This window comes from Penicillium brevicompactum, assembly GCF_028827555.1.
Source record: "Penicillium brevicompactum strain IBT 35665 chromosome Unknown utg000003l_segment0_segment0, whole genome shotgun sequence".
In the NCBI taxonomy this organism is placed as follows: Eukaryota; Fungi; Ascomycota; class Eurotiomycetes; order Eurotiales; family Aspergillaceae; genus Penicillium; species Penicillium brevicompactum.
Window position 1 is genome coordinate 3,899,467 of NW_026623206.1, and position 27,880 is coordinate 3,927,346.

Below are 27,880 nucleotides of genomic sequence, written 5' to 3' on the forward strand. Positions count from 1 at the left end.
TATCAAATCACTATCCTACTAGTGTGAACGAGTAGAATCAATGCATGTAATGAAGTAATTTGTGCTTCGCCGTGCTCTTTAGTTCGCTACGTATAGGACCTGCAGGGATTTAATCTCAGTGATGCCAGGCAGGCGCCCACCCATTACTGTCTCAAGAAGCTGATTGCTTCTGGGGCTACTTGGGTCTGACATCGTGTTTCACTTGGCATTTATATCTTTCAAGGCTAGAATCAAGGAGAAAGTGAAATTTGTGTCGGGCTTGTGCTCTCTTTGCCCGGTCCTATAGATAGCAAATATGTATTCATCGATTCACCCGTTATACAGCATAAAACATGATCATCTCACTAAGGTTATTCAACATAGGTCATCTAGAAAGGAAAGGTAAAAAAACGTTCCGTCCTTCCATGGTACTCAACGGTTTGGATACCACGATGTTCTCCGCCGAAGCTCACATTCATGTCCCCCAATCTCGCCGCACAATCTCACACACAATCTTTCCTCAACAGATCAAGAAGCGCCCGAGAATAGTATACGGCCGGCCCGGTCTGCTTCATGTCGTCCCAATGCTTGGCCCTTTTGTCCATTTGATCGATGGCCTCTGCAGTTTTCCGTTGCTGTGAAGATGCCCATCTCCTGTAGTTCAGATCCCTAGAACACCGATCTGGTTAGAATATTTATACTGTGAATACCAGGTAGGTGAACTGAAACATACATCATAGCTGCATCACACACGCATTGGAGGGTCAAGTTGCAGGCGTCAAATTGATCGCATACAGACGAGATTGCCAGAGGAGTAGGTTTGAGCTCGTAGCATTCCATGATGCAGCAGTATAAGAGTGAAAAGACAGCAATAACAGCCTCATTCTCTAGAGAGCCCCACTGTGCAGAATTGAGGTCTTTGCAGTCCAGAAGAAGGGTGTCCAGGCGTTCTGCAACTCCAACAATTTTAGCATGTTCAGATACGTTGTCCTGAACCATGTCTCGGCATCTTTAGGCTCTTCTAAGAACCTGACACAGAGCTAGTGTAGTAGCAGCATCGGTGTTGTCCCCTTATTGGAGCTTAGAGTGTCTTGAGAATGACTGACTGGTCTCGGCTCGGTAGACGTATAATGTTACCTTGGTTGACTCCCACCTGGACGTAATGGTTGTTTGAAATAAAATCGAACGACATTTTCAAAAGAGAGCGCAGGCAGTCGGACTTTGATTTGGAATGGTAGACCTGTCAGTGGGAGAATGGGTCGGTTAATATCACGAATAGAAAATATCAAAAGGGTAGGACGGGAAACTGTATTCATGTTTTTCTACCCCCACGACCTCGCTTCCGGTTCAAATGTTCTTCCATAAGGTGGACTGATATGACTATGTGCAGTGACCAATCCGATTTCAGAATGCCTGATACAACTTTCGAAAAAGGGCAGCAGCGCCTGGGACCTCACAGCACGATTCCAGGACATGTGTTACTACCGAGGGATCGGACACGTTCCCCGAGACCGTCGACCCAGCGGATAAGAATAGCGATTTGGCCTGAAACATTCTTAGACAGTGCCTACAAGGATTATCAATTACCAATTAGGCAACAAAGGATGGGAGACGCACCTAGCACGGCTCACTATCAGCTGGGCCGTTCTTTGTGAAGGCAAAAATTATGTGAAAAGACCATATAGGACATATAAATTCACGGTGCCCGGAGATTGACCTGCTTCATCATTCCGCTGTTCCTTAACGAGACCTGTCTTACCTTCCTCCATTCGGAAAAATCCTTCCTTGCGGACACAATGCCATTGAATACTACCATGGCCACAATTCGAATGCGTCTTGCCTTCTTTTTCCTTTCCATCACCTGGCTGGCTCTTGCAGGTCTCAGTTCGGCCACTGTACGCTTTGCGGTCATCTTACGAGACCGCGCAAAATCCGACCTCGCCACCTCAAGCGACTCTATTTTGGACATCAGTTTCCAAAATCTCATGGAAAACATCGTCGTGGGCATGGTGATCGTGGCCCTCATCTCAGCGGTGTTTTCAATCTTCGGGATCGCCCTTTCGATCCACCCAAGATGCCTGCGAGAAGACCGCAAGTATCGACTTTACTACGTCTGCACTCAACTCGTTGTCGGGTTGATTGTTCTATCTTTGGGGGGTTATGTTGCCAGCAAGGTCCACGGTCTTCAGACATCATTTGAGTTATTTGACAGTGAGCGCTATTTTCCATACTACAAGATTATGTACTATGGGGCCGTTAGTCAGGCGGCTTTCGGAGTTTTAGCAGTCATTATGTCTCTTGTGCCTTTTGCCGTATGCGCCATACGCGGACACTAGCAGAGTGCGCACACGGACCTATAAACAGGCAAATAGGGGTTCCATCGATCTCCTAAAGTAGGAGTGAGGAACGAGTCAACGGGATTTGCGGAACAAAGGCAGTCGCAGAATTTGATGATGATTTCGAAAAATGAGGGAGGTGGAGTCCAAACCCATTAGAGGTGCGATGAAAACGATAAAGGAATGGACTCTACTGCAGATCTGGTGAGATAATTTACCAATTGAATTTCTTGATTGAAACCAAAGCATGTTCGTCGCTTGATCTGACTAGCCAACCTTTCGTGGCCAATATTGGAGCAGTATGCTGAGTGGCTTGGTGTAGCAAGCAGGTGATGGTTGACGACCTGCTCTGCGTAAATAACCATCAACCTTGGCGGCCGTCAAGATTTCAAAAGCCGACCTGAGAATGATGTGAGCTGCCAGGGATCACATAGCCCCAGGGAATCGTACGTAACTTGTAGACTCTCCATTCCCACCATGACAAATCAGTCACGCCCATGTTGACAGCTCTATCAGCCCTGGGAATGCACATCCTGGCCCTAGGAGCTCTCTTGCTCCCAGGGGCTTTGGTGCGGTTTCTGGGGGCAAAAGAGCAGCTTCTGGGGGCCACGTAGCCCCCAGGAAATCCGACGTAGCTTCTGGGGTCTAGTACTTTCACCTCGGGGAACCAAAGTCATGTTCCTGTTGACAGATTCACCAACTCCTGGAACCTCAAGTGCGGTTCCTGGGGCTATAGCTTTGCCTTTACGGGAGTAGCGAATTACGCAGGTTTGTGCGCAGGTCCGGTGAAGGTGTCTTGTGAGGGCTTTCCGCGAGCTCAGAAGGCAGAATATTGATTCTAGGATCCAGAAGTAGGGTCCCAGGAGCGCGACAGCTCCCAGATCCAGCCAATGTGTTCCCAAAACCAGTTCGTATTCAATCAGGATCATATAGTGGAGATCCCAGGGGTAGAACTCGGTTTCCTGGAAACAGAAAATGGCCCCAGGAACTAAAGACAAGTTTCCAGAGAAAAACAGCTCCTAGAATCGCTTTTGGCGTTTCCAGGATCAATGTATTATTTCCCAGACTCAGATTAACAATGGTTGTAGATAAATATAGATGAGCTGGTTACAATACGTCGTGAGGCAGTATAGAAAAATTGTCGAGACTCGCCAGCCGACCCGCGAGCTGTTTTTCTGCCAACACGGTCCGTCTTCGCGCTCCACAAGGCTCAGCTGAACTCGCTGTCGGCATTACTCTAGCCGCCGCCGTTAAGTATGATGTACAAACAACTTTTATTTACTGGTTCTCGGTAACGTGTTAAATGAGGAAAACTTCCAGTAGCATTTTAGGCTAATCAAAATCTAGCACTTGCAAATGTGAATCAGTGGAGAAGTGCTCTGTGGGGTTAACGATCAGGATTTCATTCATTTGGTTGCTAAGCTTGCTCCAAAACTCCATATCTCTCTTGCTGGTCCGAATGCCGCGGTCTGGTCACGTGATGTCACGTGCATCAGAACACTGCATCGCTAATCTAATCTCCTATTCTCATTCGCTGTGAAGGATGATCAATTACGCTGAATGGAATTCAGTCGTGCCGACCGGCGAAGCGGTGCAGAGATAGACGGGTCTTCCGGTAGATGAGCCCCTACCACTCTGACTGAGCGACGGGGCCCACTCTGCTCGAATGACACCCGTGGGGATCCCGTTGATCGCTGAGGCAGCTGACTCCGACGAGGTTCGTTTGGCACTGAATGTCTGACGATGACAGGCTCTCTATCGGTTGATGGCTCGGTTGCCGAGGGGACTCGGACTGGACGAATCAAGGCGTCTAGACTTCCTTCGTTTCGACTGCATTTATCAGCATCCCGACATTGCAGAACTAAGATCATCCATACTTACCACACACAGCATGACGTGCCAAAGCCTGTGCGTCGCTTTTCCAACCACTCTTCCGCGCAGGATAGATGGCAATGCGCTCGGCACTGATCGCAATGCAGGATCACGCACTCGTTTCCTTGTTCCTCGTCCTCAGCCAAACAAAACACACAGTGAATCTCGTCGACATCTTCACTCAAGCGGAGGTTCTGCAGCGACAAGTCCTGGACACCGGCCCAGATATTAGTGACCGAGGTCAGGATAGCTGGTCGAGCCGGCGAAACGTGTCATGATACACTGTTGGTCCGCAGCATTTCGGCAGTCACAAAGGGATTGATTGATTGCACTGGCTCGGGGTTTGTTGACAGGCGCACCGGCTGGTCTTGCCTGAGCCCGTGAGAGAATGACCGGTTAGTGTTGTCTGGTTCCGCCAGGCGTCTCCTGGAGGCTGGCGATATCTGACGCTGGCGCGGATGCACAATGGGTGGAGTGGCAACTCTAGAGTCATGAGGCACTCGCGCCTGGTTGCGGACGGCTGCTTCATACCACTGCTGGCCACCTTGTTGCCGTTGCCGGTGCCATCTCGCGCAGAGGAATTCTTTGGCAATAGTGCAGAGCTTGGATTGCAAAGTTGAAATGCCGAACGGCTCTCTGGCGAGAATGTTCAACTTTTGGTGGCCTAACTTGGTGTCCTCAAATTTGATCGAGTTTTTGCACGGAGCGCCTTTCTTCGTCATCCCGCAGCAGAAGCCAGGACTGCCATTGGGGCTGACTTCTATCTCGCAAACAAAAAACGGATTCCAAGGCAGCGTGGTGGACATTGTTGCGATCTTCAAAGGTAGAAAATTTCTCCGATTGTTGGTGCTGTTGGGCATTCTCTGCGGCGTTCCCTCGCCAGCTTTATATGCCATCGCCGTAGGCTCCTTGCCTACATGTCTGCGTGGCTGCTGGCATGGAATGTTTTCTTGAAACAGTCGATGCGTCGAAGAATGCATTAGGATGCAGTATGTGCTAATATAGGCCGATCAGTGGGCTGCGAGAAGAGATATCATTCTAGATCGCTGCTGTCCAAATACCTACAGTTGTGGCTGTGAATTGCGATGACCATGCATTCAGAAGGATTGGCAACTGTTGTTGGTAGCATAGTCGGCAAAATTGCGAGTTGCCTCTAAATATTTCGGAGTGCAGGTAGGTTGTGATTTGCTTCAATGCTTATGGCGCTAGATGCGAGAAGTGAGTCCCAAGATAGATTCGGGCTCCAGGGGTCATTGACACGATACCAGGAATCGGTTTGGTGTTTCCAGAAGCTAGACTCCGGCGATTCTCTCACCCAGCGTAGACGTTGTCCATGCTTTGATGCTGCCCCATAATTTCGCAATAGTATTAAAAAATACTGTATTCATTCTCACTTTCACCATTAAAGTCAATCAGCGTAGTCAGCTTTTTGATTTCAGCACTTTGTTAGCAGTCCATTCAATGATGGTGCTGGTGATCAATCTCGCGGTGTTGATGGTTAGTGGTGAATGTGCCTCCTATTAGTGACTTGCTGGTGATTAATGTAGTTCAAATGTATAGATCGTGTTTCTATTCTAGAGGGACAGATGAGGATATAGATACAACAAGAAGCCAAGTTGATTGGAAATCAACATGGTTGTCTGTATAGACATCTCGGGCCTATTTTCGACGGGGCGGCTTTATTCACATGCACCAGCCTCATATCACAATACCACCGGCTCCCTTACCAGCCCCATGGCATTTTAACAGGTGTAGGTTCTAGAAGTTATACGGAGCTCAGGGTCTTCAAGGCTCCCTGGAGCTCATATGTACGTGTCCGAGTTCAAGGATGCATAGTAGCTTCGGTAATTGGTCGCTGGCCAAACATTGTGCATCTTTGGCCAAATGGCGAAGATGTCAAACTCAAGCATCCATGAAATGTCACATATGGTCCACGCGACCGACGTGCTGTATCCGGGAGCTGTCTAAGGCATTCCCAGGAGCTATTCAGCGAAAGGTACGACTGAGGAGTCGTGACCAACATATAAAGGTCAAGCGCTTCGCCAGACAGGCCACTTACAAGTTCATCCAATCCACAATTACCGCCTTTTCGTTGCATCCAACATCAACATCTCTGGAACCTTCAGATTTGCTCTAATCTTTTACAGTACCGGTCCCACTTCACAACCTAGGGGTTCCGTCCTATCCTTTCATTTGAAGAAACAAACAATGGGCCAATACTGGCTGGTAGTTTCTCCATCCAGACGCGAGTACACAACCCAGGATTTCGGCGGAAAGCTGTCAGAATTGCTTTTTTCGTCGTGGCCCAACATTCTGTGTGACCTGATTGAATACGAGTGGGCTGGCAGCCGACTCATCTGTATTGGGGATTACTTGAATCCAGACGATCTCCCTGCCACGATTCAACAAGACAACCTACACCTGGTTTGCGCTGAGAGCGATGTAACATCAAAGCCTCTCAGGTACGATGTCGTTCAGGAGAAGTTTGAACATTGGTCTTACGAAGAAGAGGATTCAGTGGCTCTCGCGGCCATGGAAGACTCTGTCAGTCGCAAAAATCGAGTCCTGAGGAATTTGACTACCCGTCAATATGTGTTAGAGGACAAGTTTCAATGTGGAATCACCCTTGGTCACATTGTTCTGATGCGTATCTGTTGGTCGTCTGATAGTTCAACCGGCATTCCGGGAGGAGGATATCTGGCCAAGGGTGACTGGGCTGGTCATGAGTTCGACATTGTAGATGCTGGCATGCTAGAAATGATGAATGGAGAATGGGAAGACGTCACTGAGGATACCCACGATGAGGTTCAGGATCTGTGGTCGGGCGATTTCGGACAAGATTGGGAAACTGAATGGAGAGCTTGATACCACATGGGCAAGAAGCTATGGAATCATTTGCTGTAAAGACCATTTGATGTAAAGAATGTTATATACATGGTTTTGCTGATGAAAACCCGTGGAATTGATTCCTCATGAGGCAGTGAAATGACCCCGCAATACATTGTGTTCCATAGCTGATACGCAACGTCTCATATTCGAAGTCGACACCATCTGAAGCCATTGATACGGGCCGTAGTATGAACCTAGGTTCAACTACACGGAACTCCATTCGCGACTTCGTGCATGATCCTATAAAATGCGACCACAGCTCCCAGGAATTAGCAACCTCTTTTCAGGAATCCGACGAGATTTCGGATTTCAATGGTCAACTAAGTTCAGACTTCACTCCTCAGGCGCGTAATAGGGACCCAGCGAGATGAATTGCCTGACTACTGCTTTCTCAAACATCTATATATTGCACTATTCCTACATGGTCATAGGTAACCACTCAAAAATACATCTCCTCACCAGCAGAATACATCACGAATCTCACATCACCCCGAACGCATTTGAGTTGAATTTCCTCATCATGGTTTGGAATCTTTCCCACCTAAAACAAGTATTGGGCCAAGCTTTGGGCGATCCCCTCCACCGTGAGCGGTGCATCTGGGTGGCAGATGACGGAAATCATTGTCCAAACACCGTTCCGATGGACTCCCGGATAAACGGAGTATTGTGCTTTCAGCTGTTCCAGAGCCCGCCTTTCGCATATACACCAGAAACAGAGGTTATCCATGGCTGCAAAGCAATCTTTTTGTTTTGAGTGCAGACGCCATAGCCGTCGACCAAAAGTGTGGGCCAACCGAATTTGCGTTTGTTGGATGCTCGCCTGGATCAAGCCAAAACTTCATGGTTCAATCGGAAACTCATGATTCGCTTTTTTTGGTGCATCCATGGCCAAGCAGTATGTTCCACAGCGTTGGCGTGGCCATGTGTCCCGATGAGGCCTCAAAACCGGAAGAGACTATCCAAAGGGGTAAATCTAACGGCAATCCCCCGCATGCACTGAGGTTGGCCAGAGCCGTGGCAATCAGTCGTTCCGATCTTCTCAAGACAACAAACCGCTGCAGTTGGGCTGTATCGATGACATACCTCCAGTGACGAGCATGAAGTTCATTGATAAAGGAATTTGGTACTCGTGCATGGCATATGATCATTTACGTTCTCTCGCCACTGTCGCATATTTTGCACGAAAGTGGCCACCCGAAGACTCTCGTTCTGTCATAACCGAGTCGCCTAGCTCGTTACTCTTCTCGCGGGCTTTGGAACTGAAGATCAGTTTATTTTGAGTCTGCCCTGAGAACCCTCTCGTGGCAAATTGAAAACCGATCGAGATCTCTGTTGTCTCCTTTTTGTGACATACTATCTTCGTTGACGGGCACCTCTGGGGACGGGGCGGCTGATCGTCGTGTGCGTTCCGATTCAGAAGAGACCGCAGATGGATCTGGGAGAAATTTTGATCGGCTGGGAAAGAAGACTTGGATTCGATGTTGAACCAGCCGCTTAAGCCTTTGAAAACGAGAGAATAAATTTTTGAGATATCTCCACATTTTCTTCGCGTCTTTGGTGTACATATAGAAGACTTGAAGAATGGAAGTTGTAGGATATCGGGTAACTATTACCTCCGAATCATGCGGACCGGGACTGGAGAATATAACTCAGTTCAAACAATTTCAGCGCTGTCGCCAGGGAGCAGAAATTAGAGAAAGAAAAAAACAAGTCAGAGCTGGTCCGTAAGAGCGAACGATAATCACTACTTCAACATCTGTTGCTGCGTAGCAATATTTGGAGCGGAAATATCTAACACTACATCACCACCTTTTGGATAGTTCGCACCCAACGTCACCTCCAACTTCAACAAACACTACTCGATGTATAGTATTTAATGCCTCAAAAATTACACATGTGAACTACGATCAGGAGGTAGTTCCTGCAAGTCTTCGTTTCAAGGCTTCATCTGTTGCTCTTTTCCGCGTGAAATTGAGTAATTCGGGGTGAGCAGCAGGTGAGATTGAGCGTCAACAATTGAGGTAACCTTTCACTGACTCTTTGAAAGACGGTCGAACTCAGACCGGAATGGTCATGGGTGGCAATGACAGCAGCCTCAGTGTTATTGCCAGTCTATAAAAGACCCTCGAGCACAACGTCTCTTGCATTTCCTTCCGAAGGCCACGATGGACCATCCTACTTCGCCTTCCCCATATGACCGGCCAGCTAAGAGACAGTGCCTGGTTTCCCACGACCCAGAAGATGAGAACAAGTTGGAAAGCCGCCCACAGCAAGCTTCAAATGGTGCAAGATTCGAAAATAAAGTTTGAGGCCCTTTTCGATAGCAAATGAACGAGGTCACTAATACTGCATAGGTTCCAGTGCGCACACCCGGTTCCTTTACGGCGGAGTTCAAGAAACTTCTCCACTATAATGACACTCTCGGTGCTCTAGCCCTCAAACTGCTCGAGCTGTACTTCTGCCTGTGGCAATGCTACGTTGTCAAATCTGCCGAGAAGATGTGACTCGAGGAAGAGCAGCGACAGCTTCAAAAGTCAAATGAGTGGCTAGCAAGCAACAGCGACATCTTTCTACAGCTCTGCGATGAGCAGGCATTGATACTGTTGGATCGAAAGCGAGCAGTTCAAGCGCTTTGTAACGGCGTCGTTTCAGCCTTGCAAGCGAGCGATACTCAAGCCTATCATGTTGATGGGCTTTGATGAGACCTCAGTATTGTTAAGCGCTCGTGGGCGATGACGACACCTAAGTAGTTTTGCTATCCACTGCGTTCTATCCCAAATACCATCCCTCTTTTAGAGGCCCATATAACCGCCGGTGAATTTCCGTTGGGTTTGGTGACGGGTTGTCAACGTTTCACGGCTGTTGATAGACCAAGCGTTTGGTTTTCAACAAGTTAGCATCTGGCCATTAAGTCCTCTTAATTTGCCATAAACTTGCGTTATTAAGATAAATAAATTACCCCCTTACTCTGCGTCATTCTGCTCCTCCCAACCCGTATCAAATTGCTACTTTCTATACTTCTGTATATTATCCGCAGCCTTCGACGGCGGGTCTTGAACAAAAATGCAAGAATCGAACAAGAATGGTTTGTACCCATCGTGTCAATGCTTGTTCTGTGTTAAAATCAGTTGATTTTGATTTGGATCTCGACCTTCACGCCATCTGGCAAGAGTCCTCTGGCATACCGATACCACCTCCCTGTCTCGCTACCGACTCCGGAAATCCTCGGCATATTCTCTCGGATACGGGTAATCCTTCAGTATATGAGACTCAAGGTTTTTTCGTGATCGAATGCTTTTTGCACCCCACTTGCGAGAAGCTGTCGGCCTTCAAGTGGATGGGTCCAGATCCTCTGTCCGTGTCTACTCAGGCTAGCGACATTTTCTTCTTCATGTCAGTGTTCGCTTTCCCCACAGAAGTGCACTGCATAGAGTTTCGACCGGTCCAATTTGACCGGAAGTCTGGCGAGATCACAGAAGGGTATCTGTTCTTCCTCCCCCAATTTGAGACGCCCGCGTGGAATCTCCGGTGGGTACGCGAACGGTTGCTAGATGTGATCTCCTGGCACGGATTTGACGCAACACGCATTGGCTTTCAACTGTTTCTGTGGCCTTGCATGAAGCCTATTCAATGTTCAATTCAATCGTGACTTTCTCCGCTAGGTGCACTACCGACGACACTGTCCCTGGATCCGGAGTTTTTTGTGCATAACATAGTGGGGGGTTACAGATCAAGTCAGTCTAGAATACAGGGATTGTTCGCCGACAAGAAAAAAAACCTACTGCTTATGTTGTACTTCTCTTTGAATTACAATATTATTGTAGTGCTGTATCTACCTCTACAAAATAGGGAGGATGATCCCAAATAGCCGATCTTCACTTTCCTCCTGCATTATCCAAGAGCCCTGCCAGACTGAGTCTGAAAGGGTAGTTCCAGTCATCAAGTATGCAAGTCAGTCGCTCCCGAGATGATGCTAGTGCTCGCTCAAAAAAACGCAGCCGGGCGAGTTGTTTGTCGTGGCGAAGCTGAAGACCATCTCTCTTTGTTCTCAGGTGCGCACCAGCCTCGTCCAAAAGAAGAGTCTCCTGCTCTAGCTTCTGGCCGTCGATATGCTTGGACACGCACGACTCCCATAGGCGTCCATATAGTCCGACAAGTCGAGCAGCTGGAAAGGCGAAATTTGGATCGTCGCGTTCAAGATCAGCAAGCACCTTCAGAATGTCTTCAAAGGGCTCGGTGGCCAGGGGGTGTCTGGCTGCTGCGTTTTGTTGTGAGGAGGGCTATGGTCGTCAGCAAATTATTCGAAGACAGTTTCTTCCACTTACCAATGGGACGTGGTCAGAGGTTTCTACTGAGTTATCTTTCTCGCCAGGGTTGGGCACGTCACTGGGCTGCCGATCCCCAATTTCCGTCGAGTTGTTTTGGGTTTCCATTTTGTCCGCAAGAGAAAATCAAGTATGTTGGCAGCATCATTTCCACCGGTCTCGGTATCTCTTATAGACTATGCAGACGCATGTGACTATGCATGGGCTTCTAACAGTTGATTGATACGGTCAACCTTAGAAGTTGATTGCTCTCTGTTGGAATTTTATCATTTGACTTGATCGAAGGGTGATGTTCAACGAGTCGATCGGGGAAAATGATCAAGTTTGACAACGTTAAAGGTCAGGGTATCAACGCTCTTTGAGATGTACATTTCAACCAGACACATTTTCCACCTTTGATGAACGGCTCAGAAATTTACTATGAAGTTTTAGGTCTTATGATCACAAAATGAAATAAGATAAAATAAAATAAAATAAAATACTTTAATGTGCGCAAGTTCGAAAATTGAGTGTTGACGACGCGTAGCCAAGCTTCAACGGGTTGAGCACCCGCACATCCGACCGTGACTGCAAATCGCTTTCTGCAGTCTGAAAGGACAGACAGACCCACATCAACACAACCACACAACACTTCAATGAGGCAAAAAAAAAAAGTCCGCAAATTTGAGGGATAAAATTGTAGACGCCTTTCGGTGATTCAACGTTGAGTGGCTCACATATGAGAAATCAGAAAATGAAAATGAGCCTGACATTGCATTTCCCACACGCCTCAGTTCAAGAGGGCGTCAAGATTCAACAGTTGAACTAGCCAACGTTTCTTAGCCGACTCAACTTTTTTTCTCAACATCACTCTCAATTGTCACTCTCGCTGAGAATCTCAAGGCACAAAGATTGTTGTTGAAATATTTGCGGTAAAATGAAGACACTGGCTTCAACAGGGTTCCATTAGGAGAGGTGTTTCCTTCAATCGAGCAGCGCGCGTAGTCCACAAGCAAAGAACTAGCCCAGAAGCCTATAAATACGTGCTCTTCCCCCGGCAATTCGCTCTACAATTCATTCACCTCACTCCCCAAAGTCGAGCAGGATTGTGTCGGAGTCGCCTGATAAGTTCTCTGCCTTGGCCCAAAAGAATTTCCACCTGACATTGATAGGATACATTACAGTGTGACAGGCACAGGTATGATTTTCATTTAATGCACTGCCACTCGAGCCAGCTAATCAAAGGTACGAGCCTTGGGTAGCTAGTCACAGTTTCTATTCGCATATAAGTCCCTTACAGCAGCGCGCTAGTTGATCCACTGCACTGCCACTGTATGAGCTACCACGACATGGGCAGATATCGCATCGCAGGTACGTCAGCAATGTATGAAGACATGCGCAGCTTGAATTACGAGAGCCTTCCTTGCTGCTCTCTTCCGTGAGTCACCTTGCTATGATGATTTCAATATCAAATGGCCCTAACATGATTCAAGTTCTTCCAAATCAACCACTATATGGGACCCTCCGATGTGGCGAAGAGCGCCAATTGCGTCCTCTTCCCAAATTCTGTCGTTTCTTTGTCACGGTCCTTTGAAATTGTTCAGAGCAAAAGATGCCTTGGTTCCCACTATCCTAGAAATCAGCGTAGTGGGCAGCTGCCGATCAAATCCCCCCCTCCCTTTCACCAGCCAGGTGGCACGAAATGTCTGACAATACGGCTTTGACATGCAAAAGTATGGTGCAGGGGACTAGCCCAATGACCTCTGTCAGAAAGAAATCATGGCCTTGTGACCCCGCAAAACCTCAACCGCAAAGCTTCGCAGGTATGTGGATTTTAGTCTGGCCTGTCTCACTGACCCTGAAGACGATGCGATTGAATTAGAATATAGTACATTAGAGCAAATGCTCAAGCACAGAGAACACAGCTGTTTGCCGTCCTTTCGACCTTGGTGCTTACCTCCAAACATGTGAGTGATGAAATATCCCTCCGGTCTGCACGCTCATGAATGACAGTGAACCATTGACATCTCATCAGATGACCGGACGGTATAGCACCCTTTGAGTGCTCAGTACAAGCCACGGCCTCCTTACTGGTCCCAACCTCGTCGCTCCAAATTATCTAGCATGCGCTAGGCAAAGGAGGAGCCCGCCAATAACAGGTGCACATACTAGATTGCAAGGCTCGCTGCATGAAAGCTTGAGGCGTTCATTGTCTCTGACAATGTGAGTGACCATCGCTTGCGCTAGGCTATGTCAGTTTCTGTGCGGGCTCTTGTGCTCTCAAAAATGAGCGTCCTTGCTGATTGTCAGTGGTAGTTTACCACTAAGCCCGTTTTGGACAGGATCCACAAGAGAAGCTTACTAAGAAGCAAGCCCCTGAGTCTGGTATGTATATAACAGGCAGACGGATGTATTTAAAAGAACAGCTGTTTGGTGATAATCCAATGCTACGTACGAGACCTTACCGATCGACAGGAACAAATATATATGAGACATCCCACCTCTGTGAAAGATAACCCCTCAAGTCAATCTGAATCAGTCATACAATCTCTTATCTCAACAGATAGAGGATGAATTTGATGCATTCATCTTCTATCATGTCTGACGCTGTCGGAAAATGCTGGCAAAGAAAAATTTCCTTATAGTACCAAGACTGGTAAGATACTGCACGTGATATACACCCTTCTATAGGCCCGTTCTCGGACCCACCATGGTCTTGGCCAGAGTCTGTATATTCGTACGAATATTCGTACGAATAATGGCCTTGTTGAGTATCACGGTGGCTGAACCTGATGGCAGGGATTAGGAACAGATATATATGAGACATCCCGCCCCTGTTAAAGATAACTCCTTAAGTCAATCAAAGTCAATCAGACAATCACTTATCTCAACAGGTTATGAGCCCGAGTGGCGCAACCCTTAGGCGCCCAGCTCGGCAACAGAATTCAAACAGACAACTCTTTGACTGCCATCTACAGCTAAGCTTCCCCATTAAGTGAAAACTTCATCAACCCCAAGATCTGACCATATGGATTCAGGAACATGGCGAAGGGGTAACGAAATCAAGAGTTCAAACCCTCTGGATGAGATGAAGTGGATGGACTTTCCTCCACTAGATAATCACAGACATCACACCATCACTGTCACTATCACACTATCGCACTATCACTATCACTATCACTATCACATCGTCGCAAGATATCACAGTGACGCCCCCTGTGATTCGTCAAGTGAAACGACACTTTGACGGAAGGGAGTTGAAACCCCTAATTCATTGGCCCTCGACGCAAAATTATCGCAACAATATTAAGTATAAGAGCATATGAAACAATGTCGCCTTCTGCAGCGAGCTCAAGAACTGCTTCCTCGCGGTTACCGTCTCGACCTCAAAAAGGGTCATCTCAACCTCCAAGGAGAAGCACTAAACGGCAAAGCAGACACTCTTGGACAGACGAGGAACTGAATCTTCTTTCGTACCTTCGGCACCTTCGTCGCTGGCGCTTTACACAAATCCAGAAGTCATACTCGACTATATCGAGAACAAGGCAATTGAGGAAGAACATAGGAAGGGGCAATTGAGCAAACAACCAACAGAGGCGCAAGCGCTTCCTGCTCTCGCTATAATCCGAGGGCCAGGTGACAAGAAAGTCATACCGTCATCCGACGGAACGACATGTCGAATCGAGATCGATAACGTCCCATATTGCTCCCTCTGCCGGAAACCATATCATGTGGACTCTGAGTGCTTCAGCAAGAACCCCAGACCGATGGATCAAAAGAAACACGGAAAGAGTCACAAGTCAAAACCAGGCAATTCACATACAGGCGCACGCAAGCCGTTGAAGCGGCGGCCCACCTCGGATGACGAAGATGATGATGTCGGTGGCCCAAGGGATCCAAAGAAGCCCACCTTCATGGCGACAAAGGTCTCCGGAGAAGATGTTAATAAAGCATTTGGAAAGGACGTTGAAGGCAACTTCGCCCTATTCGACCACATCCCCACATTGATGGCTACAAAAACCCTATCGATCCGTGACGCATGGATCGTCGATAGTGGATGTGCTCAGCACGTCTGCAATAACGCCTCGAGATTTGTAAAGATGGACAAGTACCATGGACCACCACTGAGAAGCGTCGATACCTCCACGACTCCCTCGGGAGTGGGGACAGCCAATGTTCTGTGCAATGTACGAGGCAGAAGGAAATGGCTTGTGCTTGACAATGTCCTCTACGTCCCATCGGCACATGCAAACCTCATATCGGTGCTCCAGCTTCTCAAACGAGGAGCAAAAGTCGAATTCTCAAGCCAAAGTGCTAGTATTCGCAACAAGTCAAACGCAAAGAACCTATACACTGCCAGCCAATATCATGGAGTCTACGCACTTGATCTATGGACGAATCTCACCTTTCCCTCTTACCATGTCGGTCCACAAATGGCTCTTTGGCATAATCGGCTGGCTCACCTGAGCGATGCGAACCTACATCGGCTTAAGAAGCAGGCCTTCGGCATCCGGGACATGGAACCACGTCAACCATGCAACCCATGCCTCCAGGGACGAATGATTGAAAAGCCCCACAAACGCTCGAGACGAAGCAGACGAGGGGAACATGCAATGGAACTTCTCCATATTGATGTCGCAGGACCATTTGACGAGGGCCTTGACGGCAGTCGCTATTGGCTCACCGTCGTCGACGACTTCACGGGGTGGATAGAGATTATCACTATACCACGACGACAAGAATTTGTCATAGAGTCACTACGTTTCTTCCTCGATCATAACGAACGCCCTGAACGGAAGTGCAGACGAATACGCCTCGACCGAATCCCTGAGCAAGTGGGAGAAGAGATGAAGTTCATACTGTTCTCACGGGCAATCCATGCCGAGGTCACAGGGGTTGATCAACACCAGCAGAATGGGGTTGCCGAGAGAGCCCATAAGACAATTTATGATCGGGTTGGACCTACGCTAGCACATGCGAGACTACCACCTAAATTCTGGCCGGAAATTGCTCGAACCGCAGCCTTCCTCTCCAACCGGTCGCCGTCATCAAAGCTCAACATGACTCCGTATCAAGCCTGGTACGGCGACAAGCCGGACCTATCACGACTCAGAGTGATCGGATCCAAAGGGGAATACTTGATCCCACCCAAGCAGAGGAAGAAGCTCACAGAGCCAAGAACCAGGCCATGCATTCTACTAGGCTATGAGGGAGATACCAACTACCGTATCCTGCTGGAAGACGGAAGAATCGTTGGGACCCCAAACGCTGAATTTCACGAAGTCCTTACAGCTCCTTCCACACAGACTATAGAAGATGTGGGAGCCAGACGAGACGGCTCACCTGGGGCAACGGCTGCTGCCGCAGGGGGGAGTAAGACGGTGGGACTAATAAATCAACCGTCGGTAGGCATACGGCAAGCGTCCGTGCCCGCCTCTGGGCGCCAGTTGTCGATGGCACCACCAGAGCGAGCCCTACCTAAGTCGAGGAACGATATCTCGCACATACTGCCTCGATCGAGTAACGATAACTCGCGAGTGCTAACCCAGTCGAGTGACGAGGACTCGCAGACACCAGCGTCGTCTCAATCGAGTGACGATGACTCGCAGCCATCTGTTGCTGTACAGGGAGACAGGACCTTGTCGCCTACACGGAGTGATGATACCTTTGGATCATTTGTAGGTGATTTACAAGACATCATCCAGAGGAATGACTCACCACCCGGCGGCGACCAGCAACAAGACGACGCTCAACAAGGTCTAGTTTCAGGAGAATGGCAACGATCTCCAGAACTCCAAATTGACCGCCCAGTTCATGAAGTGCGACAAGAAGCACTGGCGCACCACCCTGAACTCAGAATTCGCGCTCCGCACGTCACACTAAACACATCTAGTGACAGCGAAGAAGAGCTTGCGTTAATGAATATACCTGAAGAGAACGTCATCCCAACATTCTTAACAGTAGCTGCAAAGGAAACAGAACCTTTTGAGCCAAAGACTCTGCATCAAGCCAAGAACGACGCAAGCTGGCTCCAATGGGAAAGAGCAATGCTTGAAGAAGTGAACTCGCTCAACCAAAACAAAACGTGGGAGCTTGTTGACCCTCCCAAAGATCGGCGGATCCTCAGTGGAAAATGGGTCTTCAAACTCAAACGAGGACCGCATGGCGAAGTCATCCGTCACAAGAGCCGATGGGTAGTGAGAGGCTTTACACAAGAAGAGGGTATTGACTATGACGAAACCTTTGCCTCGGTCGTCAAGCCAATGAGCTATAAAGCTCTATTCGCAATCGCGGCGGCCCTAGATTTAGAGATCGAGCAAATGGATGTCAAAACGGCGTTCCTGTACGGCTACATAGATCATGAGATCTACGTCGAACAACCTCACCACATGACCGACGGCACATCAAGGGTCTGCAAGCTTCGAAAAGCACTCTATGGCCTAAAACAAGCTCCTCGGATCTGGTATCAGACCCTTACAAATTTCCTACGGAATCTTGGTTTCGAGCCAATTAGCTCTGATCTTGGGGTCTTCGTCCGGAGCAATATGTACATCGCGGTGTACGTCGATGACCTCCTGATCGTAGGACCGAGCATTGCAGAAATAAAGAAGATCAAGCGGAGCCTCAGAAACCGTTTTCAAATGACAGATCTCGGACCGTGTAGCTACTACCTCGGGATGTGCGCCCAGCGGGACCGTCAAAACAGGACACTGTACCTAAGTCAAGAAGCATATATTGACAAGATCGCTCATCAGTTCGAAATCAGCAACAGCGCTCCCATCAGCACGCCGATAGAAACCTCGCCACTTCCAGAGAATAGTCCAGAATACAGATGCCCTCCAGATCAAAGAACCACCTACCAACGCATTGTCGGATCTCTGATGTATATTATGCTTGGAACCAGGGGGGATGTCGCATATGCTGTCTCCATGGCGAGCAGGTATCTAGCAAATCCTGGACCACAACACATGAAACTAGCTCGACGCATCCTGCGATATCTCAACGGCACAAAATGCCTCAGGCTCACGTACAAGGGTCATCCCCAGATGCTGAAAGGCTTTACAGACGCAGACTGGGGTGGATGTCGCGACACTAGACGTTCAACAGCTGGATACCTTTTCAATATCGGGAGTGGAGCAATCAGTTGGCAGTCGAAGCGCCAAAGCGTCGTTGCCCTCTCGACCTGTGAAGCTGAATTCTTAGGCCAGACACAAGCAACCAAGGAAGCAATCTGGTTGAGAAGACTTCTCAATGAGTTAAACATGAGACAAGGAAAAACCGCCACGATCATTTTTGGTGACAACCAAGGAGCCATCGCCCTGTCCTCGAACCCGCAATACCATTCCCGCACGAAGCATATGGAAATCCAACGCAAGTGGCAAGGAGAGGTTCAAGACCTTGGAACAGTGGAGCTGAAATACATTCCAACTACCGAGCAAATTGCTGATGGGTTCACGAAGCCTCTTGCGCGAGAACGATTTGAATGGTTTCGCAGAGGGCTTGGCATTGAATGACACCTCGCCGCTTCCAGATCTCGGGCAGAGGCCGTTCGGGTACCCTTTCCTTCCTTTTCCTTTGAAAGGTTTTTTGAAGGTTTTACTGGGGCCCGTCCCAACCGTGATGGATGGTCGCTGGCACTCTTGGTGGTGGTTGCCATCGAGTGGGAGTGTTGAGTATCACGGTGGCTGAACCTGATGGCAGGGATTAGGAACAGATATATATGAGACATCCCGCCCCTGTTAAAGATAACTCCTTAAGTCAATCAAAGTCAATCAGACAATCACTTATCTCAACAGGCCTTGCGAATACGAATATTCGTAGAGGTTTGTGTACTACGAATGCGAATGCGAATATCTCAAAATGTTACGAATATGTATTCGTGCCGACCCCTACTAAATTAATTTTAGAGTACCTATTTCCATTCTTATCGAGCATGGGCAGGATTACCGTCAAAAGATCCTGCGGGTTACCTCGCTATCAGTGAATACCGTCTGACAAACCACTCTACCTCTAGACTCTCACCGCCCGTGCAACAACCCTGACCTACCAATAGCGTAAACCGAGCAGAAGGTTAGATTCAAGTCTGCACATTGTAGGGTGGATAAACGTACAAGCAAACTACAATGGAGAAGTAACAAATCGAATGCGACAGAAATATTATCGACCGCATTTATAACTATATTCAGGGGAGATACGAGTAAACTACATCTTTTGTTAGAGCCCCGAACTTCTTCACTATACATGGCGCGGAATATATGGTGAGCTGTAGCTTGAAGTATGACATCTTTCCGTTCATCGCATAGTCTGCCTTCCGCAAGAGAATGTGGTGCAAGTAGAGCCAATTTGAGAAGAGTTGTATGGTGCCGGACGCTGAAAGAATGAAATCCAACAAAGCAAGAACAGCCTGTGTATGGTTCAAGGCCAAGTGCAAAAGTTGCCTTGCTCATTCAAGTGACCTTCAAGGTAGAGCGCAATTCTACAGTTGGAAGCTGCTTCAATCGCCCTTCTCACATCACTAGCACATTTTGCACGAGTGTCTCCGTAGAGACGCTTGACTACCTGTTCGTGTCCATTCCGAGCTGCTTTGCATAACGCTGTGTCCCCAAATTTATCGGTAGCGGTAACATTCAGTCCACTTTCTTCCAGCAAGAGATTGATGATAGCCAAATGGCCATGGTAAGCGGCCAAGGAAAGTGCCGTGTCTCCCATATAAGTTTTCAGATTGATGTCGGGTGGTGTTGTGTGTTCAAGGAGTAGCATTGTAATTTCCGGGTGGCCCATCTCAGAGGCAACACAGAGAGGCGAGCTGTTCCAAAACTGCTGATTGATGTCGATGGTATCACAGGAAAGCAATCGGCGTACAACTTCCAGATGACCTTTTTTGGCAGCATGAAACAGTGGAGGGGCCTGTTGCACATTCACTTGTATATCTTCTCTTACGAGTAAGAGTTCCACCATGCGTACATCACCGTTGGAAGCAGCGTAGGTAAGAGGAGCCCATCCATGGTCATCACGAACGTTGGGATCGAGATTTTCAGTGCCGAGAAGGACACATGCGACCGGTATGTTGCCCGTTTTCGCTGCATGATGAAGAGCTGTCCTGCTAGTTTGACCGGCCAGGTTGACGTCCACATGATCTTCTGCTAGAACCTGTAGAGCTATAGCCGTGTGTTTTGCGTCGGCAGCCAAGCAGAGTGCTGTGGCTCCATTCAAATCTAGGGCATTGATGTCCACAGCATCATAGGCTAAAAAAAGCCTTATGATCGATTTCTTGCCATATTCTGCTGCGATGTGGAGGGCACTCCGACCGTATGTGTCTCTTGCGTTGGAATCTAAGCCGCATTTGTCCAGCAGGCACTTGGCTACCGACGTGCATCCATACTCTGCTGCGATGTGGAGAGCGGTGCAGGAGTGTCTGTCCGTTGCATTGATAGAGGTCTCTTCAAAGGCGAGCAATTGTTGGACTATCCCGCTATCGCTATTTTCTGTGGCTTGGTGCAACAGGGTCCGGCCATCTCTATTTCTAGAATTGGGATCTGCGCCATGGGCGGTCAGTAGCGCGACGAAATCTTAAAGGCTTGCCCGTACCGCCTGGCAGAGCAGACGGTTTCTGATAGTGACATTCTCCAGCAGGGTCATTCGTAAATTTGAATCCGAATGGAGAAGTAACAGTCGAGTAATTCTCGGAGCTTTCTTGGCAACAGCAAGCCTGAATGGTGAAAATTGTTTGTAATTTGGCGTTCGTATATCACTACCCCTTTCCAGAAGGACTTGCACCAGGCTCTCATCGTAGCGAGCGATGGCGTACCAAATAGCAGACCGTTTCTTGACATCCCTTATATTCAGACTTAGATCAAAATCTAGTAAAAGTGATGCAGTAGACAGTCGATTCCTTGCAATGGCGTATACCAGTGGTGTCTGCCTGCGGTGGTCTTGCCAATTGATATTCGCTCTCTGTTCAAACAGAAGCGTGCGAATCATCGTCTCGTTCTTAGTGAGAATTGCATAAAAGATTGGGGTGCGATATTTATCGTCTGTGGTGTTGGCATCCGCTCGATAGTTGCGCAACATCATCTCCACAAACTTCGAGTCGCCTCGAATAACGCCCCAAAACAAGGCAGAGCTGCGTTGGCGTCGGACATTGAACTTGAACAAATACTTCAGCAAGAGAGCATTTGTTGCTTGATTGAGACAAGCCAGCATAAGCAAATCTCTAGATCGATCTAGCTTGTCTGCTATGCAAAGAATAATCTCAGGGGGAAAATCGAGGAGAAGCATCTATACGCTACGTTAGTATCAAGGCACGTATCAAGTCGTGCAGTATCAGGGACCGGGCATATTCACATTGGGGTAATGCGTGTGGAGTTGGTGCGGCGGGTGATTTTAATGGAAGAATGAGAGGCGGAAGATAGTTCTTTACTGTCCTATATTCTTTCGAACCCCAGACGCAGGATGATGTTGATTCCCGCGTGGTACGAAGTATCGGGGAAAATCAAGGAATGGTGCAGGCTCCTGGGAGAGGGGAGTTTTATACCCGACCCTTCCTATGGAATCCTTGTCTTCACTATCCAACTAGGTGGTGGTGTGTTGAAAATATAATGATCCCTAGTCGCCGATAGATGTTAAGGGCCTACTTCCCGGCATGGAAGTCAAGCTCTAAGGCTCAAGTACGAGTTCCTATAGGCCCCTTCTTTGAGTTCAAAGAGTTCCACAAGCTTTCAGGAGAAAAAAGCTCCCAGGATCACGATTAATACTTCTAGCACTGGTGGCGTCGTCAACAGGAACGTGACTGATTTCTTGATAGCGATGGTAGAAAGGTAAGTGCGATCTTTCCGGATCCCGCTTTCTCGTGAGCCACTGTATGGAATTATTTGAAAATTATAATTTTTTGAATTTAATACAGTATATCATCGATCCACGGTCCCGAAAAACGAGTGCGGTCTCTTGTGGGTGACTGAGCAGATTAGCTTGTAGAATCTCCATCAACCTCTAGGTCTGCTGCCTTTCCATAATCTTGCATGAAGTATTCTTAAATTGGATTCGTTGCCACTAGAACTTATTGGTATATCCTCATGGAAGATAAGCTTGTATATTAAATAGAAAAATTGATGGAGTAGGGCGATAAATGATTATACCTCTAGACATCGATATGCTTCCTGGTGGGGTTTACCGGCATCCTACGCGTTAACACTCCACGATGTTTACCTAACTCTCAATTTCAATTACGATGACACGGAATAAAGAAATGATTCTGGGACTTTAGCAGAGTGGTGAATGGGAGCTGGTGAGGTGTTGAAAGGTAGCCTCAAAATTCAGCCCCAGAAACGGCAAGGAATATTGGTCAGATCCCATTTCTAAGCCAATGTCAATTGGGTTGGTACATTTCCAGCGGCATTTTGAGCCCCAATAATCGGCCATATTTGCAAATTGGTGGTCTGATGTGCCTTGTCTTCAGTCAGAAAACTGGCTGATTCCTACGGTGTGTTGGCGAGGGTGATGGCTGATGATGTTGACTCGTCGGTGTGGTGAACCCCTGTGGCCAATTTTTGCTCCACACGCTTCCTTGCGGCTACCAGTTGCTACAATGAATCTTTGGAGCAAGTTGAACACAGCTTGATTGTACCAGCCTCCAATTTCTGCGTATAATGGTGAATATGCCTAGAAACATTACCGCAACAAAACAACAGCCACCCACCACACGCCTCAAAAAATTTATTTGCTTGCTCACTTTTTCACCACCTCCATCATTTCGCTGGCTCGATTCATCAACGGATTCGTGCTTTATAATGAAGTGGATATAAAATACGAGGCAATGCCCCGTGCAAAGCCGCGCTCTTTCATCTTGCTAGACCAGACGAGCGATACTGAGACTGCCAGCTTCTTTCAAGATAGCGTCTTTATCTCCCTGCCGTTCGTTTCATCAAAGCACTTATTGACGTAATGCATCTATCTCTATTTGCACTCCCTGCCATCCTCTACGCGCAGCACTCTGCTGCTAGCACTCTGGGCATTGTTGATGTTGGGGACCAATGCATGATATGGTCAAATGGCAACCATGGCTGCACGGGTTATTCGAGTCCATTTGCCCTGCCAAATGAAGAAGATTGTTCAAGTAAGAGCCCTCATATTATCATTTTATGATCGGTCGGCTGACGAATCTCTAGAATTGGGCGGAGCAGTCAATGGCACCAGCCGCGACTTGCCAATGGTGTCCGTCGAGGCATGTAGTACAGCAGAGGGTCTGCCAGCGGTGTGGATCCTTTTGGAAAAGACCGGTCGGGTCACTTTTTTCAACAAGCAAGGAAACATCTCGGCTTGTACATTGAGTGACGGGCTGAGGGTTGGCAGCACATGCGATGCTGTGGCTCCAGAAGCTCTTTGGAATCCGACTCTACATTGAAAAAGGTTCGCACTTTGCCAGCCAAGCTTTTCTCTCACAGGAATTGTAACAAGATCTCCGGGAGAAAGAAACTCCAAGCGCCAAGTCTGCTTTTACAGGGCCAATGGGACTGTCAACGGAAATGTGACCGATTTGTGTGGGAATGGAGAGATTCAAACTATTAAAGATCTCTTGGGTCCAACACCGGCCATGATCGGCTGGCAAGCCAGACAGGCCAAGCGATTCGGATGCTTTTGACCCCATAAAAATAGTCATTTGTTATAGATATGTCTGCTCTGGAGTCATTCCTTTACCTTCGTATGGCCTTCATGGTCGTACTTCTTTGATGCTTTGGAAATCCAACTCCGTCCATTTTTGCACACAATCACCAAATGTGATACCCCTTATCAAAATTCCCCGCTGACTCTTTTTTTCACAGCCCTAAATTGAAGGTAAGCCGGAACCGCCACTTGAACTGATTTTGCTTTTGCTTATTTTTTCTTGTAGAAATATTGACTCGCGTGCTCTGATGTTGACCGTGCAAGCTCCTAAGAGCAAATTCAAAGATGAAACTAGAGTTGAGGCAAGGGCTGCAATCAACATGCGCACGAGCATGTTGACCCTCAGGGTTTAGAATGCGATGTCCCGATAGGGTCGACCAGGGTGTGGAATTCAAATTCTGTGCGGTTTGGCAGACCGGCCACAAACCAAAGACCAACCAGATTACGACGAGAGAAAGAAAACGAGACGCATCCGCATCATCGCCTCGAGAATAGTGCTTCTACTCAGAACCATCTCATCATTGTTGAGATGGACGTCTGCGGAAATGGATCCCGATTCCTTAGTAGTCAAAGCCTGCCTGAATTCAAGCTGATTTACCGATTTGACTGCCTTTCAAACAACTTGTGCCAGGTATTCATGGACTGGATGAGTTGACGCATAACCCGCATAATCACATCAGTGCACATGGCGGACGAATATTGACCCGGACTCGACGGCGTGCACGTAGAGATACTATGAACACACACCCGGTCCCATCTGTTCCACATCTTCTACCGGTGTGTCCAATTGACAATAGCAACTTGATGTGGCATCTGTGCCCCAAGGTTCTAAGGCCCCGGGAACCTGAGGACCGGAAGAGGACCATCGGGATCTCATGTGCAGTTGGACTGCGCGAAAGTAGACCATCTACAAGCTGCATCATTATGCGCTGTGGCTATGTAAATTAAGTAGCCATTCGTCTGTTTGAGGTGGTAAGCAAGGTTGATCAAATGATCCATCGGGCAGTGATCAATTTGGTAGCAATAGATCTGCCCTGGCTCCGGGGAGCTTTCGGCTGGACTATTGGGATGTGCAAAAAACTATGTAGGATCTGCAGCTTCATACTACCTTCAGAGAGCAAAGCGCCTAGACAACAAGGGCACAAAACTCAGTTCTTCGGCAAGCTTCACTTAGAAAAGGCACTGATTCATCGCTTTCAAATATACTGCGCAGTAACAGGCCACGTTTTCGGCAATTCAAGACGACCATCACGCCGTGGACATTTTCGGATCAAGAAGTTTGTCTTCTGTGTCGGGAATCTTCTTTAATTTCGAATATTCAAGGATCCGAGTAACTAGTTAGCCACATGAAGTTGTCGGCAGGTCATGTGCGTCTCCGGGTGAATACTATTGCCGAGGCCGCGATCAGCTGACGTCCGCCAACAACAACACTAAACCGCCGACCGGGACCTAGCATGTCACAACTTTCTTAGGGACCCGAATTTATTTATTTTATCTACAAATACATGGCCAGTCCCAATCTCCCAGATTACCAAACTCTCTATCTGCAGGCGGAAGAGAGACGGAGGCAGGCAGAAGAGCGCGAGAAACAGGAAGCAGAAGGGAGGCGACAGGCAGAAGAGCGCGAGAAGCAGGCAGAAGAGCGCGAGAAGCAGGCAGAAGAGCGCGAGAAGCAGGCAGAAGAGCGCGAGAAGCGGGAAGCAGAAGGGAGACGACGGGCAGAAGAGCGCACCCGACAGACCACTTTCACAGAGCTCATTCAGCACTGCCATGTCCTTCTCTCCCGATCACTGAGAGTCAATTCACCATCTCGCTCAACGACTGGAAAAATACCTCTTCCCAAGGGAAAATACTGCCCCACTCGATTGGAACACTGGACCGACTGTCCAAAACAGCTCTCGGAAGTCTACGAGTCCGTGTGCCAACATCTTTGCCCGGAGCGGGGACCTCAGCCTCGTCTGTTTTCGCCTGTAGCTGAAATAGAAGGGCTTAGCCGTCGATTTTCTCGCAGCCCACTAAGCAGCGAGCAAGAGCTTGAGGCCTACGAGCGATTTGGCGTTGAAGAACATGTTCACGATATTATAACCGAGCTTTGCAAACTGCCAGCTGCTCGTGAGGAGTTCCGGCTCGGAGATGGAATCCAGTTCAGCAATCATAAGAATTCCCTGAACGAAAATGAACCCACGGAGGTTGAAGCAAACGAGCTACCCAGCACAAGTCAACCACGGCCTGACCAGTTCTGCATCAACCGTGTCGACGGCAACTCGACCACCATTTTGACGACTGTCGAGTACAAGCCACCTCACAAGCTGCCTTCTGCAACCATGCGCATGGGACTTCGACCAATGGACCTTTGGAAGGATATGGTCCGAGCCAATAAAACATCAACCGACCAGGAAAAAAGGTGAAGCACAACGCAGAGCGGCTTGTTTGCTCCGCCATTTCTCAGGAATACCATGTGATGATTCAAGAAGGACTTGAATATTCATATCTGACAAATGGGCTTACCCGCGTTCTCCTCCGTGTTCCGCTCGACCAGCCTAGCACGCTCTACTACTTTCTCTGTGATCCCCACAGCGAAATGACCCCAGAAAGCGATATTGCTTCCCGACTATGGAAATCCTCTATTGCGAGGGTTCTGTGCCTTTGTTTGATGGCGTTCTGTTCACCTACCCGAGGGCAAGAATGGAGAAACCGAGCGTACCCAGTTCTTCACAAATGGGAAACAAGCTTTGACCACACGCGCTCACAAATCCCAGGAAAAGAGTTGCAGCAGATTCCCCACTCCGACAGCACCCACCCCGAATTTCCGAGTCCAGATACTGGTTCATCCTATTCACTACCATCGTCATCTCCGTTACCAGCTCCCTCAGAGATCCGTCGAATCCCTACACGATCTCAAGCGAGCTGTGCACCTTCGGAGGTTCGACCGCGGTCGCAGTCACCTGGCTCGTCCGGCTCCGACACAAATCAAGCAGCCGGCCATAAGCGGAGGATCAGTCAGGTCACGCCTTCACCGTCCGCTCGGCGGTCAGGTCGCCAGCAAAGCGCAGGACACGGCCAAGACGACCATTCTCAGCGCCGCGCTGCGCAATTCTGCACGCAGCGGTGCTTACTTGGTTTACAGACCAGAAATGATCTGGATGAGCGGTGTCCAAACGTGGATCATCATCGCCGAGGCCAGACCGATCCGACTCAGCATCCGATATCGGCCGAGGACTTGATGCTCTCATTGAAAAGCCAGCTGGACGAAGACATGGATCGTTGCATACCCTTCGGCGATTGCGGCTCGTACGGCGCTCCATTCAAACTTACATGCATGGAATATGGCTACACGGTTATCGGGAAAGGCACCACTGTGGGGTTGTGGAAAGAAGTTTCCCGCGAAGCGGAGGTGTATCGAGTGCTGCACAAGGCCCAAGGATCTGCTGTGCCTGTTTTCTTGGGTACTATTGACTTGGCAAAAATCTATTTTCTTCATGGCGCACAAATCCGCCACATGCTCGTCATGGGCTGGGGCGGTGAGTGTACTGCGACGATGGAGCTGACGCAACAGCTTTGCCGCGAGATGCACAAGTCGAACAAGGAAATCAGAGCTCTTGGGATAATACATGACGACCTGAGGCGAGAAAATGTCCTTTGGAGTGAAGAGCTCGGGCGTGCTTTGATCATCGATTTTCACCGTTCGACTCTGAGATGCCGACCGGCCAAGCAGCGACGGGGTGCCGCAAAACGACGACCGTGTCGAGTGGAGGCAAGAGATGCGAAACGTCTTCGTGTGTCATGAGAGGGAAGGTCTCTTTCGGCCTGTCGAATCTTCGAACATGCTCGTGATACCCA

At 48.5% G+C, this 27,880-nt stretch overlaps 6 protein-coding genes across 6 annotated transcripts; 4 read left to right on the forward strand and 2 right to left on the reverse strand.

The window, feature by feature from the left end:
* Positions 1-482: 482 nt before the first annotated feature.
* Positions 483-978, reverse strand: N7506_005330 (uncharacterized protein; the record flags this gene model as incomplete). Its single annotated transcript, XM_056954624.1, has 2 exons — positions 483-648; positions 713-978. 2 exons carry the CDS (start codon positions 976-978, stop codon positions 483-485), a joined length of 432 nt encoding a protein of 143 aa, XP_056813513.1.
* A 797-nt stretch (positions 979-1,775) lies between these two features.
* On the forward strand, positions 1,776-2,315 carry N7506_005331 (uncharacterized protein; the record flags this gene model as incomplete). Its single annotated transcript, XM_056954625.1, has 1 exon — positions 1,776-2,315. The coding sequence occupies one exon, from the start codon at positions 1,776-1,778 to the stop codon at positions 2,313-2,315; it is 540 nt and encodes a 179-aa protein (XP_056813514.1).
* A 4,080-nt stretch (positions 2,316-6,395) lies between these two features.
* Positions 6,396-7,052, forward strand: N7506_005332 (uncharacterized protein; the record flags this gene model as incomplete). Its single annotated transcript, XM_056954626.1, has 1 exon — positions 6,396-7,052. The coding sequence occupies one exon, from the start codon at positions 6,396-6,398 to the stop codon at positions 7,050-7,052; it is 657 nt and encodes a 218-aa protein (XP_056813515.1).
* A 12,743-nt stretch (positions 7,053-19,795) lies between these two features.
* On the reverse strand, positions 19,796-21,583 carry N7506_005333 (ankyrin repeat domain-containing protein; the record flags this gene model as incomplete). The annotated part of the gene is made up of 2 exons (XM_056954627.1): positions 19,796-20,818; positions 20,969-21,583. 2 exons carry the CDS (start codon positions 21,581-21,583, stop codon positions 19,796-19,798), a joined length of 1,638 nt encoding a protein of 545 aa, XP_056813516.1.
* Positions 21,584-23,320: 1,737 nt separating this feature from the next.
* Positions 23,321-23,780, forward strand: N7506_005334 (uncharacterized protein; the record flags this gene model as incomplete). The annotated part of the gene is made up of 2 exons (XM_056954628.1): positions 23,321-23,492; positions 23,545-23,780. 2 exons carry the CDS (start codon positions 23,321-23,323, stop codon positions 23,778-23,780), a joined length of 408 nt encoding a protein of 135 aa, XP_056813517.1.
* Positions 23,781-25,545: 1,765 nt separating this feature from the next.
* Positions 25,546-27,827, forward strand: N7506_005335 (uncharacterized protein; the record flags this gene model as incomplete). Its single annotated transcript, XM_056954629.1, has 2 exons — positions 25,546-26,406; positions 26,445-27,827. The coding sequence occupies 2 exons, from the start codon at positions 25,546-25,548 to the stop codon at positions 27,825-27,827; spliced, it is 2,244 nt and encodes a 747-aa protein (XP_056813518.1).
* Between the last annotated feature and the right edge of the window lie 53 nt (positions 27,828-27,880).